The sequence below is a fragment of the Sarcophilus harrisii genome, chromosome 5 (genome assembly GCF_902635505.1).
Source record: "Sarcophilus harrisii chromosome 5, mSarHar1.11, whole genome shotgun sequence".
NCBI lineage: Eukaryota > Metazoa > Chordata > Mammalia > Dasyuromorphia > Dasyuridae > Sarcophilus > Sarcophilus harrisii.
In genome coordinates, this window is record NC_045430.1 from 86,711,607 (window position 1) to 86,727,291 (window position 15,685).

The following is a 15,685-nucleotide window of genomic DNA, read 5'->3' on the forward strand; positions in this document are numbered from 1 at the left end:
CAAGATTAGTCTACATCACATTATCATTTCATTCAACTTCATTAAAGTGGTATAAATACATCTTTGATGACATGCATGATTGTGAAACACGAAGCCAGGTTACTATGGTCTAGAACACAACATAGATAATGTAACTTGTGATTTTCTAAGTCTATATATAACCTTCAGGGATCAGTTTCAATTTGAGTTTGACATGACTGGTCTAGAGTTTAGAATCTCTTTGTCCAAATACTTTAAGAAAAAGAACAGACAACTTGAATGCCTCAGATGATGTTTTGCCTTTAGTCAGCTGAATAAATTCCCAGTAGTCTTTTCAACACTAGGGATATGTGATGCTAGGTCATTCACAGGGCTGCACTCAGAATACTGTATTCAGTTCTTACCATTAAGCAAACAGTGTTATTTAATAGGCAAAGAACAGAAGTCAGAAGAGATAAAATCTGCTTTTGTCTGGACTTTTATCTGCTATTGTTTGTCACTCAGTGAATCCTTGATTAATCAGAGGCCATAGCCAATAGTGGAAGTCTGCTTGATTTGCAAATTGCTTGTAGAGATTCATAAAGAAATGATTCAGATACTGATTGTGTAAATATATACATATAAACATGCGTGATGTGGTCTTCATAAACCAGTTTATTGTTAAAAACTACAAAGAAGCTAGTTTTCCCAGACAATCCTATTTTTGGTAGGATAATAGAGACCAAAATTTCTATACCGTGCCCCAACAAGGAAATGAGTCAATGACATTTCATCCACTTCCTTTGTCCAAGTCCTGTCTGAAGACTTAACTATTTAGCATCTCCAATCAATCCTTATACCTTAATCAACCTCTAAGATCTCAATGCTACTTCTTTGGTCCAGGTCCCCTTAGAAGACTGAACACTTAGCACCTTCAAACAAACAGACTACTTTGTTAAAAATATCTTTTCTCTTTTCAACTCTTGCCTTATATCTCTTCTCCTGTAGGCAACATAATCTTTCCTTTCCTTAAAGCATGTTGAAAAAACCATCTTTAAATTTTACCCATGGCCTTTTCTTGTCAATAAAGGTAACTATTGATAAGGAGACATGTTTCATTTTTTCACAATCTTTTTTTTTTTTTTTTTTTTTTTTTTGCGACTCATTTTACTCTCCCAAATCTCATGGACTGACCACATCAATATATACATGTGAGCACATGTATGTACATATTACAGAATATGTATACACAGTCTGCTTTGAGTTTCTATCTACTTCTTTGCGGCCTCTTTTGTATAGACAGAATGAAAATAGAGACCAGGAAGAATGCTTGCTATTCAGAGAATTGGGGGGGAAGAGGGGAGGTAAGAGCAGAAATGGAATTACCTTCTCTGATTAGATGACTTGACTTCTTTGTTCCTTGGTCTCTGAATTTCAAGCCAAGCATAATCTACTGGGTTTATCAAATTAAAATGCAAATTTCCAGAAATCTCACGCATTAAAATGGTCTCTTTAGCTGATATTCACATTTTTAAGTGAATTCTAGAATTTCTTGTTTATTTCAAACTATTAATGTGAATAATTGATCATTTGCATAAATCCCAGGAGCAACTATGAATTCAAGAAAGGTATGGCAGATTATAGAGAATATATAAGCTGATGAAGATTATTAAAATGCCATTGAATAATGCCATTTAAGCAGCTTCTGTCTCTAGGATATGTCAAGGGACTAGAGACAATAAGCCTCTTTTCTCATTGATCTCTATGATGAGCCAGCAAAGTACTTTTTTAAAGTACTTATTAAAGTATCTTATTTTTCTTCCACTTTTATTCCATCCCCTTCACTTTCCACACACACCTGACTCAAGGTAAAAATTCTGTTGACATTTAAAAAACAACATAAACTCAGTATTTTTTTTTAAATTCATTAATTCCTGTACATTTTACCCCTTCCCCCATGCACACCTTTTGTAGAAATAAACTCCCAAATGATCGATCAGTCTTCTAAAGTATATTTCCAGTTTACCAATTCTGAAGGCATCCAGAAACCTCAGGCAATCAAATCCTCAAGCCTCAGTTGCTGTCAGAAGACAATTAAGTACATTAAGGTTTGCAGCGAATGTTTTTATAATGTGCCTCTGAGGTCCAGAATATTTAAAAAAAAGATTTTAGCATGGAGAAAGAATGGGTGGAACATTTAAGAAGATGAATGAACATTTAAGAATGAATGAAGAATATCACAGAAAATTTCTTGTGTTCTAGGGGAGACTAGTAAGAGCAACAATGGTACTGTTCAAAGAGAACTGACCTTGGTGCCAGAAAGAACTGCAATTCCAGTGCTGCTTCTGACAACATAGGCTAGTTGTGGAAACTCTGGACAAATCACTTAGTTTCCATTTCCTTCAGTTTCCTCATCTATAAAATGGGGGTAATAATAGCACCTACCTCCCAAGGTTGTTTTCAGGATCAACTTAGCTAATAATTGTAAAGTGCTTAACATAGTGCCTGGCACATATAAAGCACCATATAAATGTATGGTCTTATTACTATTCTTATTCTTATTATATCATTACTTTCAGTATCCCATTCTGCTGGAGAAGGAAACAGCAAACCACTCTAGTAATATTTGTCAAGAAAACTCTAAATATTGAATAGTTATCATGAATAGTTAGACATGACTGGAAAATGACTTCAAAAATAACTAATCCTATTCTATTCTCTGTGATAAACTGCAGAGAAAGGACCAACTTGCATTGATTGAGGAAGTTTCCTCATCTGATAGTTCCTTACATTTATGAAATCACAGGTCTAGCTTCTATCCCTATGCACAATTAAGGCAGTTCAGGATTACAGAATTCACATTGAAAAAAGCAATTAAGAGAAAAGAAAGGATTTAGAATAAAGCTTTTTTTCTCTTCCTCACAATTCTTTGCAAAGCAGCTTTGACTTCCTTATTTCTTAGAGAGTAAATCAGAGGATTCAACATTGGAGTGACAAGGGTATAACATACAGAAGCTATTTTGCGTAACTCAGGACTGTCAGGAGGAATGACATATACAAAAAAGACAGTCCCATAGAGCAAACTCACAACCCCCAGGTGAGAACTACAGGTTGAGAAGGCTTTCTTTCGGCCTTCAGAAGAGCGGATTTTCAAGATGGTAGCTACAATATAAGTGTAGGACACCAGGATGACTACAATTGTAGGAAAAATAATGACCCCAGCCAAAGTTAATGACACTATCTTGTGGATAAAAATATCAGAACATGAGATTTTTTCCATTGGGTGAGAGTCACAATAGAAATCATCAATGACTCGAGAGGCACAGAAAGACAAGGAAAAGGTCATGCTTACTTGGAGAATGGCTGTAAACCAGCCACAAAGATAGGAACCCAACACAAGCTGGGTGCAAAAGCATCTTGACATGCGAACAGTATAGAGCAGAGGAGAGCAGATGGCTATGAAGCGGTCATAAGCCATAGCTGATAAAACAAAACCTTCTGTTACCATGAAGAGGGCAAAGAGGAAGAGCTGGATCACACAGCCTGTGAAAGAGATGGTATTTCTCATGTATAAGATATTGGCCATGGCCTTCAGTGCTATAGCAGAAGCACAGGAGAGGTCGATGAAGGAGAGGTTGCCTAGGAAGAAATACATGGGTGTGTTCAATCGGGGGTCAGTAAGGATGAGAGTTATAATGCCAGCATTTCCCAGAAAGACCATGCTATAGATAAACAGAAAAAGCAGGAAGAGGAGAGTATGGAGCTCAGGGCGGATTCGGAATCCTACAAGAATGAAGTCAGTCACCTCTGAATGGTTGTCTGCTCCTCTTTCACTCATGGCACACACCTGGTAAGAGGCACAAGTCAAGGTCAAAAGTCAAGTCAATAAATATTTGGTAAATGGCTTCTATGTGCTGTGAGAAAGTGAATGAAATTTATTTGGTTTCCATAGACTTATAAAAATTAAATTGGAGAAATGAAACCTAAATTAGAAAATTGAAACTCACAAGGAGAGCAAAAAATGGGGTGATTTTAGACTTGAACTAGAGCACAGTGAACTTTGTCTCCAAAAGAATGTAAGCTCCTTGGGTGCAGAGAATCCTGAGAGTAACTTGCTCTTCAGGACAATAAATAAAACACTGTCTTTGAATTTCCAAAAGTGTGTCTACTAACCTGGGCACCCATTCTTGCAAGAATGTAAAATAAATCTTTCCTGCATTCATCAGTGAGTCAGTGGAATTCTTGGTAAAATATTTTGTTTCTTACAGTGCCAAGCACTATACAAAGCTCTGGAGATGAAAAGAAAGACAAAGGAAAGGCTCCTTCCCTCAAGGAGCTCAAAATCTTTCCATTCTGATCCATTGTTGTTGCCGTTTCATGATTATAAAAAGCCTAGGAAATAGGTACTATATTATTGTCCCCATTTTGAGAAAACTGAGACACAGAAGTTAAGTGGTTTGCTAGGAGTCACACAGCAAAATCTGTACAAGAACAAATTTGAACTCAGAACTTTCTAACTCCAGGTCCAGCATTCTCTATCCATTATGTCACCTAATTGCATAGCATAGTGGGGAGAAACAGTCTGACAGTAAAGAAAACTTAGGTGTTCATATTTTGCTTCTGATGCATGCTACTGTGTGATCCCAGGAAAGTCAGTTAACCTCTCAGTGGTTCAGACAATTCCATGAGATTTTAAATTGCAGATTAAAGTACTGACCTATACTGATAGATATCTTTCATTCAGGAGTTCCCCAAAGCAATGAAATCACAGATCATTTACGATTTTAAGAAACAAAATAGTCTACCAAGAACTCCACTGACTCCCTGATGAAGCAGGAAAGATTCAATTTCCATTCTTGCATAAATGCTTAGGTGAATAGATACCCCATTGAGACCCCAAAGGCAGCATTTTATTTCCTATCCTGAAGCACAAGTCCCTCCTCCATTAATTGGATGTTACAAAAGTTGCATGTCATGAATCTCCATCCCTCATTACATAGACAGTCCTTGCTCCCAAGGAGCTTACATTCTAGAAGAGGGAAGGGTAACAAAGGAGGGCTGAGGGCAAAGAACAAAAGACCTTTTTCAAATATCAGGTCACTGCCCCTGATTATAAAAGTTAGTCCCTGCCCTTGATTATTCCTTGATGTCCTTGTGAATTTCAGTTTTCTAATTTCAGTTTCATTTCTCCAATTTAATTTTCATGACTGTGGAAAACAAATGTCCATCCATTTCTCACAATTTCCCCCTTCTTTATTTTTTATAATTTGTTTTCCACATCTTTTTCAAGCCCTTCAGATTTGGCTAATTTTTACATTCCACTTCATAATAAAAGTCTATTAACCTTTGCATAGATCTTACATAGAACGGATAATTAATCCCTGAATTCTCTGCTAATTCTTTTAATAGGGCTTTAGTAGGAGTGAAATTACTTCCAACTGAACACATATTCCTCCTCTTCCTGCCAATAATCTTTCTAGAATCATTCTGTTTTCCCATGCAGTTCTGCTAGGGGCATCTAATTATTCTGTTATTCCCATCATTGCTTCTCTGGTTTAAATTATCCAATAATATTTACTCACCAGAGTAGGAATGACCCAAATCCAGAACTAGATTTCTCACCTTAAATTCATCAGTTACTGTCCTTGACTTAATTCTTCCTGATTCAGTCTTACTTTCTTCACTGAATGCCAGGGTAAAAGAAATAGCCAACTGGGTTGGTGCACAGGTGCCCACTCAGTCCCCAGGCAAAGCAGATTTGAGAGTGCTGCCTCCATAATGCCACCCCAGATTTTCTTGGGGTATGCTGATCTGAGAAATTGCCAGAGCTACCCTCAGTTACATTTCAGACTGGATACATGCCTCTACAATACCTAGATTTTGGAATCTTTTCCCCTGCTATAAAAGGCAAGCTGAGTGATCTCCAGAGGTTAGGGGCAAATATACAGAATTTTCCCCAGGAATGTTATTTTGGGAACAGGAAAATTTCACTCTCATGTTCTTCTATACCCAAAGGGAATGGTACTATCTGGGCATAGGACAATCTGTAACACAGATATAGAAACCTGATCCAGGGAAATGAAAAGATTCCTTGAACTTTCAGAATTCACCATGTAAAAGACCTACCTTCTGACTCAACGAATGCAGAATGAGACTTTTTGTTTGACATGGCTAATGTGGATATATTGTTTAATTGATAAAAATGTTTGTAATATATTTTCTTGTAGTCTCAGTGGGAATGGGGTTGAGGTAAGAAAATTGAGATGATAGATTTTGACTGATTAAAACAAATTACTTTTTTAAATTTTGAAATGAATGTGTGGGAGGTAGTAAAACAATAATCAAAAGAAAAAATAGAAAATAACTTGCACCAATGTAAAATGCACAGAAAAAAATTAAATAAAATAAAAGCATAAAAAAGATTATACTATTGACCCCTTTATTTACTCTCTGCTCCTATCTCTATAACCTATATTTGTGATTATAACATTTCTTAAATTAAAGAAAGTTTGAATCTAATTGTACATGTGGTAGATAACAACCAAGAAGCCTAAGCAGGCAATACTGAGTGCCAGAACCCTTAACAGCCAACAACTCTTAATCTCCACTTTCTCCTAAATTCCAGTCTGAAGGCTACTTTTTATGAGTTCGTTATTCAAAATAATAACTTCAGTAGTTTCATAGAAAGCTTGAAACTAACTAACAATGAGTTGGGAAATCATCAAGGGTCTCTTTAGGCCTGTCTTAGAAGAATGTCCTGGCAATAGCAAATCAATCATAGTCATTTTTCCCTCAATAAGAGCAAATGTAGGAGTTAAATCCCCAGATAGAGTAGAGATAGGGGACTGTGCTTGAAGGAATAACAGAATGTCTGAGTAAATTTCCATGAAAAGAAACAAAAAGCAACACAATGAAAAATCACTGTCAGTGTGACATTTATAAAGTTTGAGAAACAGTTTCTAGGTGATCAAATTATTTTACTAATAAAAGGATGGTCATTTGTCTGTCTATTAGACCAAAGACCCTTCTTGGCAATGGGCTCACCATTCATATGCCGTTGGAAGAGTAGGTGTTCCTGAGGATGGCAATAAACTCTGGTTAATAATTAATGAGAAAATGAACATTATAATGAAAGGTGGGCTATATTATAATGAGAATTTTAAGATGTAGTCAAAGAAAATCATCAGTTTCTATTTCAGCTGTCAATAAAAGAATCTACATTTTTCCCAGACCTGTCTGAGCAAATACATTAAGCAGAAATGCACCCATTAGCCTAAACTTAGAATTTCTTTTTCTCTTTTTAATTATATCTTTAGTCTAGATATGTCTTTGAGACATTTCCCACACTGATTGATTTCTTTAATGAATAAGTAAAAAAAGCATAAAATAATTCTTGGTCCTGATTCATAATTTGTTATCAGTGTGAGAAAAGTAATCATTTTTTTCCTTAATTAAAAGAATACCAGTATAAAACTCAAAATGACTATAGAAAAGAATATGAATTTCCTAAAGAAGGACTCAAAAGTGTTTATAAATACTAGTAAAAGAATTGAAAAAAGAACAAAACAATGGAAAGACAACACAGAAGAAAAGCCTGAAAACCAGAACAAAGCAAGGAGGGAAGGAATGGATGGACACACACATACACACACATATGTGTGTCTTTCTGCCACATCTCTTCCCCTTCTTGTTCATCTTCCACACAGTTATATGAAAACTTTGCCTTAGGTAAGATAGAGTATCCATATCATTTCCTCCATACTCAATAAACTCACATAGCTCACTATTGCCTCTAGAATCAACTAACAAAACACATTTGAGACTTACATGAATTGATGCTTAAGAGAACATTGTACACAGCAACAACAAAATTATGTGATGATGAACTCTATAGACTTGGCTCTTTTCAACAATGAGGTAATTCAGGCCAACTTCAATAGACTTGTGATGGACAGAACCATCTGCCTCCAGAAAGAGGGCTATGGGGACTGAATGTGGATCACAATACAGTATTTTCACCTTTTGTTGTCCGTTTGCTTTTCTTTTTCTTTCTGTCTCTTTTTTTCCCCCTTTTGATCTGATTTTTCTTGTGCAGTATGACAAATGTGCAAAAATGTACAGAAGAATTGCACATGTTTAACATATTGGATTGCTTGTGGTTTAGGGTATTATGAGCCAGAACTTGAAACAAGGATTCTTACAAGGTGGAATTGATGGGACAATGGATATCTAGTTTAGCATGGTTCAGCATGATTGATTTAATCTTACAACAAATAATGGTTTCCTTAGTGATATAATGATTGGTTTATACTCAATGTAGAGCATATAACCTAGGAGCTTCAGGCAGGTTGATTCAGAGGCAGAGAAGACAAGAGAACTAGAGGCAGGAAATCAAGCTCTCAGAACCAAGGAGAGAGATTCAATTTGATCTTCAGTCAGGCTCCAGGAAGAGAGAGCTAGAGAAGACAAGGAGACTGGAGGCTGAAGCAAAAGCCCTTGGATTCAGATTCATCCATCGCATCTCACACTACCTTGGTGGCAGGCTCTCCTTCATTTTCTCCACTGAAACCAAGACTCCAGAAGGCCTCTAAGAAAGCTGCCCAGCCCCAGGAAAAGAGACAAGACTTTCAAAGAGATAATAAAGGATTTGGACTTTAACACCTGGCTACTTTCGTGGTGATTACTGAACTGAAACGAAGGCTGCTCCAAGAGACCCCAAGAAAACCAAAGCAGAGAATATTACATTAGGGAATGGAGTGGGGAAAGGGAGGAGAAAAATTGGAGCACAAGATTTGGCGAGGGTGAATGTTGAAAATTATCTTTGCATGTATTTTAAAAATAAAAAGCTATTAATTTTTAAAAAAGGAAAAAAAAAAAAAAAACCTCTGAAATTCAACTTCCCCACAACTGGACCTCAGTAAGCCTTTCCAACCTTGTTAGACATCATTTCCTTTCCCATAGATATAGTCTAGCCAAATTGTCCTTATTGTTGCTTAAACAAGGTACTCCATTTCTTTTCTTATAATTGTTTTCTCCTATGCCTGGATTGTACTTTCTCCTTACTACTGCTTTTTAGAATCCTTAGTTTCCTTCAATACCACTTCTTATCTCAAATCTTTCCCAATTTCTCCCTAGCTGTTAGTGCCTTTTCCCTAAAATCACTTTGAACTTAATTCATATCTATTTTACAATTCCTATCAATGGACACATTTCCTATCAAGTTTCAATTTTATCTTTGTACTCATACCAAATCCACTGCTTGATATATAATAGGCATTTCATAAATCTTAATAAATATTTTTGATTGGCTAGTAATAGTTAATTATTATTGGCATTAATCTCTTTTTGGAGTATCATGCAACATCTTTGTTTAAAAAAAAATGTTGAAACTGGTTCAGAAAAAGAAACAATTCCAGGTAGACATGCTTTTGTTTTAATGTGAGGTCCTTGGTTTAATGTGAGTTTTATTTTCCTCCTTTGTCCCCCTTTGTTATATCCCATCTATAACAGCAACATTCTGACAGTAGTCTACTTCATTTTGAGTTTCATGATGGTAGTGAGATAACTATGATATATTTATCTTATTTAATCATTGTATTTCTATCAGTACCTAGCACAGTATTCTTCCTTTTTCTTTTTTAATTAAAGCTTTCTATTTTCAAAACATATGCATGGATAATTTTCACCATTCATCCTTGCAAAACCTTGTGTTCCAAATTTTTTCCCTTCCTTCCTCCCACTCTCTCCCCTAGATGGCAAGTAATTCAACATATGTTAAACATGTACACAGTATTCTTCAAAAAATAAGCACTTTAAAATATTTTAAGTTGAAATTAGCCTAGGTTATTCCATATTTTCATTTAAACACTAACCAAACTCTTGAGCCAAAGGAATGAACCTCTTATGGTGGGATTTTAGTTAGGACTACTGGTATAAGGAATATGTGGGTGTGGGGGATTCTTCTGAGTCCTTGATATAAAATTATACCCACTTTCCTTCATTTTAGGATTGACCTCAGCTTTAGGAGGCAGTATTTTTTTAAGCAATAGATCTGTTTTCTAAATTACATTTGCTTAACTCATGCCAACTAAGAGTTAGAAAGGGTAGCTTAGATATGTACAGGAAGAAATGAGGATTTTGCATAAATGAATGCTAGAATAAAGGTGACCAGGAGAAAGCCACAATAAACTCTTCTTCCCTTAGTCCTCAATTGTCTAATAAATAAGAAGTACAAATGAAATTGAATACTGAGGAAATTAATGTATAAATGCATTTTGGCACCAACCATTCAAAACTGGAGGAGCCAACAGACATAACAAATTTAAAAATGTGACTTCTAAGGAAAGTTTTAACTTTTTGCTTTTGTTTTTAAAATATCCTATAGATATAGAAACATCCCATGCTTCCAAATATAGGAAGGATTGTAGTAGAAGAAATCTTCATCTCTATCAAAGACTGAATTGGAGGAGACGGTCTTAGTAGACCCAGGAAGGAATTACAATTTCATATTGCAGAGGGAAGCACGTGAAATCTGAGCAGTGGGTGAAAACAGAAGGACACTGACTAAGATGTAAAAGACTGAATTTGATTCCTAAGCCTGCCACTATTGGCTCTGTAAAAGCTCCTTTGCTTCCTGAGGTTTTGTCTTCCTCACTTGTAGAATAAGCAGGTTGGACTTGATTTCTGACATTCCTTTGAAACCTAAATCCTATGTACTTTGAACTTAGACATTTTTTTTTCCTTTTTGGAAGCAATTGAAAGACTTGCCCAGACTCACACAAGCTACTAAGTGTCTGAGGCCACATTTGAACTCAGATCTTCTTGACTCCAAGGGTGGTAGTCTATCCACTGTGCAACCTAAATGCTCCAAACATATTCCATTTTCTAGAGCTGTTTCAAAAATAAGAAAAAGGTCATTTTGCCTAAGATGAATCAAATATAATACTTTCCACAGCTAGGGAACAGACCAATGATTTCTCAAGATCAATCCCAATCCTAAAATTCTAAAATAAGCGAGTTTAAGACCAAAGCAAAATATTAGCACTTAGAAATTAGCAAATAGAAATTTCAGGAAGTTTCTCAATAAGATGTTTGGGTACATTAAGCAGATATTCTTGGCTTTTAAAATAAAATTCCCAGGAGTTCCACAATCTCATTCCTACCTATCTTTTAGATGTCCTTCAAAATTCTCTAGTTTTCAGCCAAACTGAACTGCTAGCTGTTCTTAAACTAAAACTTCAATTTCCCACTTCTGTGCATTCCCACAAATTATGCTCTATGCTTGGAATGTATTTATTTCATATCTTGGCTTCTCATAATTTGTTTGTTTGTTTGTTTCAGACTCAGCTTACCTCACCTCCTCTATGTTGTTTTTAGCTTGTTCTTATGCCATCAATTTTTAACAATCCTCCCTCCTTCAATTATTTTGTGTTGATTTCTTAATTATTGTGTCTAACAGTGTCTTGAGAGCATAGACTGACTATCTTGGGGTTTTTGTCCTTATATCCTCAGAATTTAGTTCAGTGATTTGTACATTTTGGGAAGTGAATTTATATTTATTTAATTGAATTGTTCACTTGATTGAAATGAAATGACAATTCAGAGAGGGAGAAGTTGTATCTTACCTAAAACTTTTTTACTTTCTCCTCTTGGTCCTTACTCTAACTTCAAAAATTTGAAGGGTTTTTTTTTTTTTTTTGGTTTCTTTGGTTATTGGTTCTAAACAAAAAAAGAAATGAATAAAAATTAAACACATCAAGAAATTTAGCCTGAATAAAATAAAATCTACTTACCTGTCCTTGGTTTGTTTTTGCTTCCAAACATCCAAAATTTTCCCTTTGTTCCAATAAAATAAAACAATGTATATGTGTATGGGAGTGATGGGGGTTGTGTTGGTTGGCAGGGAATAATGTTTTTACAGGTTTCTTTTTGCTTTCTGGGAAATTCTCTAACAGACCTGTAATAAGAGCAGTTATCAAATACTAGTTCTGGAGAAATATGAGCAATCAAACTGCAGGGAAGCCCCAGATGCTCACCTGCTTCCCAGGCAATTTTGTAAATCTTAGAATGAAAATGATGGAAATTTAAGGTAACAAGGACATTGGGACACAGAGAGAGTCACATGTAAACTTCTGGGGCCATGATGATCTGCCCAAATAATAGTAACAAGGATCTGTAGCTTCTTTAGTTATTTTAAGTGTAATGCAACTATTGCAGATAATTGCAGCTTGGAAGTTTTGCTAACTTTTCTGGGAAAGTTACTCCTTTGAGAGCAGAAGTCTGAACTTAGGTCAATTATGCAGGCATAACAAGAGCAGGCTCCAGGGCAATGGTCCATGAGGACCAGGAAAGGGGCAATGAGCCAAAGAGAAGTCAAAAATATAGATGACTTTTGCTGAACATTCTTAGGGACATCTCAGGTTTCAGTTTTTTTCCCCCTTTGGCAAAAGGGGACATAGTTAACCACCATCTCTTTGTCCTTAAAAACAAATTAGTAGACAAGTGAAAAGATAAGTGTGCCAAAAAAATCACTCCTCCATAATGTAAATGGTCAAAAGACATCTAGAGACCATTCTCAAATGAACTATACTATAAAAGAATGATCCAGAGTAAAAGATGAGCAAATCAAAGGAACACTAAAGTTACTCCTCATGCCAAGCAAATTGGCAAAAATGATAAAAGACAGTAATAGTTGATAATGAAGAGGATGGAGAAACTGAGTATACTAATATATTATTGATGAAACTACAAATAATTTCAACCATTCTGGGAAGGAAATTAAATTATACTATCCCTACTACTTGACTCAGAGATTCCATTGCTAGGCATATACTCCAAGAAGGACAATAGCCAAAAAAACAAAAACAAAAACAAAAACCCCAAAAACAAAACAAAACAAAAAAGTCCCCCATACATCAAAATATGTATAACAGCACTTTATGTGGTAGGAAATACCTGAAAAGAAAGTGGCCTTGCTTTAAAAGGGGGTGAGGGTAGAGAGACATGAATGTAATGGGATATTCCTATGGTCTTTTCTACTTTTAGTGAACACCAAGTGACAGTTAACTCTTTTGCTGCAGAAAGAGTGGGTGACCCTGGTGGCATGAAGCCAGATGTTAAAGTGACTTCTGCATTGGCTTCAATATCAGGGGGCCAAAGTTGGGAACAAGGTCTAGGCTGCTGCCATGGGCCCTGGGAAAGACAAGTCAAAGACAGGGAGTGGGATCTTGGTTCCAAACTGATCCAGCTACTTAAAGACATGAAAATCTATTCCTTGGAGTTAACCTATCCTTTCTCCTTTCCCATTAAGAAATCTGAAATCATAGACTACTTCCTGGGATCCTTTGATTAATGAACTTTTGAAGATCTTATTTATTAAAATAAGACAGAAGCTCATCAGCATACCAGACTCAAGGCATTTGTGGTCCTTAGTAATAATTCATGACTTAGAGTGGTCACATCAGACTGGGTGCTCTACTGGTCAAGAGCTCTAAGGCAATGACTACAGCTATCTACGTTGCTATCATTTTGACCAAATTGTCCATCTTTCAAGGGGTGTTACTATTGGAAGAAAAAGATTGTCAAACCCTAGCTGATAACATGCAAATTAACTAGACATTGTGGATTAATCCTGTTGCTCCTGATCCTTGCTAGAAAAAGGGGGTACTGGTACTGCAAACTCTGCTGCCTAGGAAGGTGTTGATAGTGGCCAAAATCAGTGACTGTTATACTTCTATTTATGGGCTGTACTGCCACTCCAGCCAATTTGGCTAAAGTTACCTTTGACACCTTCCCCAAAAACTACAGTGGCCATCTAATTCTATAGCTGTGGGAAAAGATAATGTTCACTGTCTCCCTATCAAGAAATCACCAAACATCTTATAAAGATGAGATATGGGAAGGCTCCTTCAGCTTCTTCTTTACAGAGGCAGGGGACTGTGGATATAGGCATTGTATATAATATCACGTTTCTTAATTTTTTTTTTGGAGGAGAGTAGTTTTGTTTTTTTTTTCCCTGAACTGTTTTATCTTTGGCTTTCTGAGAGATATTGGAGAAAGTAATATATTGGGAAATGTAGGTGATATAAAAAACAAAAGATATCAATAAAAATTGTCTTTAAAAAAAAGATGGGCATGAATAACACCCATTTTGGCACAGGAAACTATAAGAGTTGAAAATGAATTTAGGTGCTATCTTTTCTAAGCTCCCAAAATAAGCATCCAACTTGCTATGGTTGGAGAGACACAGACCTAGGGATCAATCCTAGGAATCTAGATCTGATTACCAGGTCCATCACTATGAGACTTCAGGTAAGTCATTTAATACCTAAGCATCTTCCTCTTGTGACACATAAGAAAGTTTGAGAGATATAATTTCTATGTAATTAAAATTATTTTATTAATTATAGCTAGCAGATAATTAATAAAGGGTCATTTCCCTGTCTCTCCTAAAGACAGATCATAGCAGCTTCTTGATACTTCTATACTCTTAGAAAAGTAGATGTTCCTGACAGGTGTCAATCAATTCTGATTGCTTCACAGTTGAGAAGAACAAATAGTATAATGATGTGTACCTGTTCTGATGAGGACCTAAGGAATATGATTTTGATTATATCACTTACTCCCAGCCTACCTTCAATTTTGGACAATATAGAAAAAGGATCTCTGCTTACCCAAGCTTGAATTTCCCCATTCTGGTGGGGTCTAAACAAAATTAAGAAGAAAATTAATCCAATCTAATGTCCTTTACATAATGGCTGAATAACCTACAAGGAGCTGGTTTCTTAAAGGAACTAGAAAGGGAAAAAGCCCTATGTCTCTCTAATAGTAAATGATTCTTAATAAAAGAGAGAAACAATTGTTTCACTCTTTGAAACAGATATTTATCCTAATTATTTTACAAGATTATTGTAGGTATTGAGATAAGTCAAATAACAGCTAATATTTATAAGTACTTTAAGTCTTGCCAAGCACTCCCCAAAGATTATCACATTTAATTCTCATAAAGAATTTTGTAAGGTTGATACTATTTGTTATAATATTCAATTTTCAGATGAAGAAACCAATATTGCACAATGGATAAGTGTCTGAAGCATGATTAGAACTTGGGTCCTCTGATTTTTTCCAACCAAAAATTTTCTATTTTTTCTACTGATTACTATAGAGCATGGTTTCAAGCTCCAGATCTTATTCTGTATATGCTCCTATGGATATTTTCAAAAAAATTTATAGATTTCATTGGTATTTATAATTTCATTAGTATAAAGAACTCTCAGGGAAGAGACTTCCCCTATCATCACAGAGTGGTACCTGTTTTTAGAGATTTACCTAGAGTACTGAGAAACTAAGTGATCTTTCCAGTCACAAATTAGTATTTATTAAAGGTTGAACTTGAACCTAGTTCTTCTCCTAGGACACTTTATCTACCTCTTTCTTCCTGTTATTATGAACAGTAATTCTATTATGGACTTAAGCAATTGATTTTTTTTAAACTCAAGTGCAGAGTTTTACATTTTGCATGAACAAAACCAAAGCAAACTAAGTCAGAAGGAAAGCAAAAAGCTGAACAATAATCTTATTTCTTATTTCTCAAATATATAAGAATGTAAATTATTGCCCTGTTGCCAACTGGTCAAAGAATATAAATAGTAAGTTTTCAGATGAAGAAATAAAAATTATCTATAGGCATAGGAAAAAGTTCTCTAAATCACTTTTGGCTAGAGGGAGA

General features: G+C 35.5%; 1 protein-coding gene across 1 annotated transcript; it reads right to left on the reverse strand.

Annotated features, from left to right (window-relative positions):
* Positions 1 to 2,800: 2,800 nt before the first annotated feature.
* LOC100917608 (olfactory receptor 9K2-like) lies at positions 2,801 to 3,806 on the reverse strand. Its single transcript, XM_031939504.1, has one exon. It carries the CDS (start codon positions 3,794 to 3,796, stop codon positions 2,852 to 2,854), a length of 945 nt encoding a protein of 314 aa, XP_031795364.1. The 5' UTR covers positions 3,797 to 3,806; the 3' UTR covers positions 2,801 to 2,851.
* Positions 3,807 to 15,685: the final 11,879 nt, after the last annotated feature.

Excerpts from the sequence above, each read along its gene's own strand:
- LOC100917608 (XM_031939504.1), bottom strand. The coding sequence starts at position 3,796 with ATGAGTGAAAGAGGAGCAGACAACCATTCAGAGGTGACTGACTTCATT.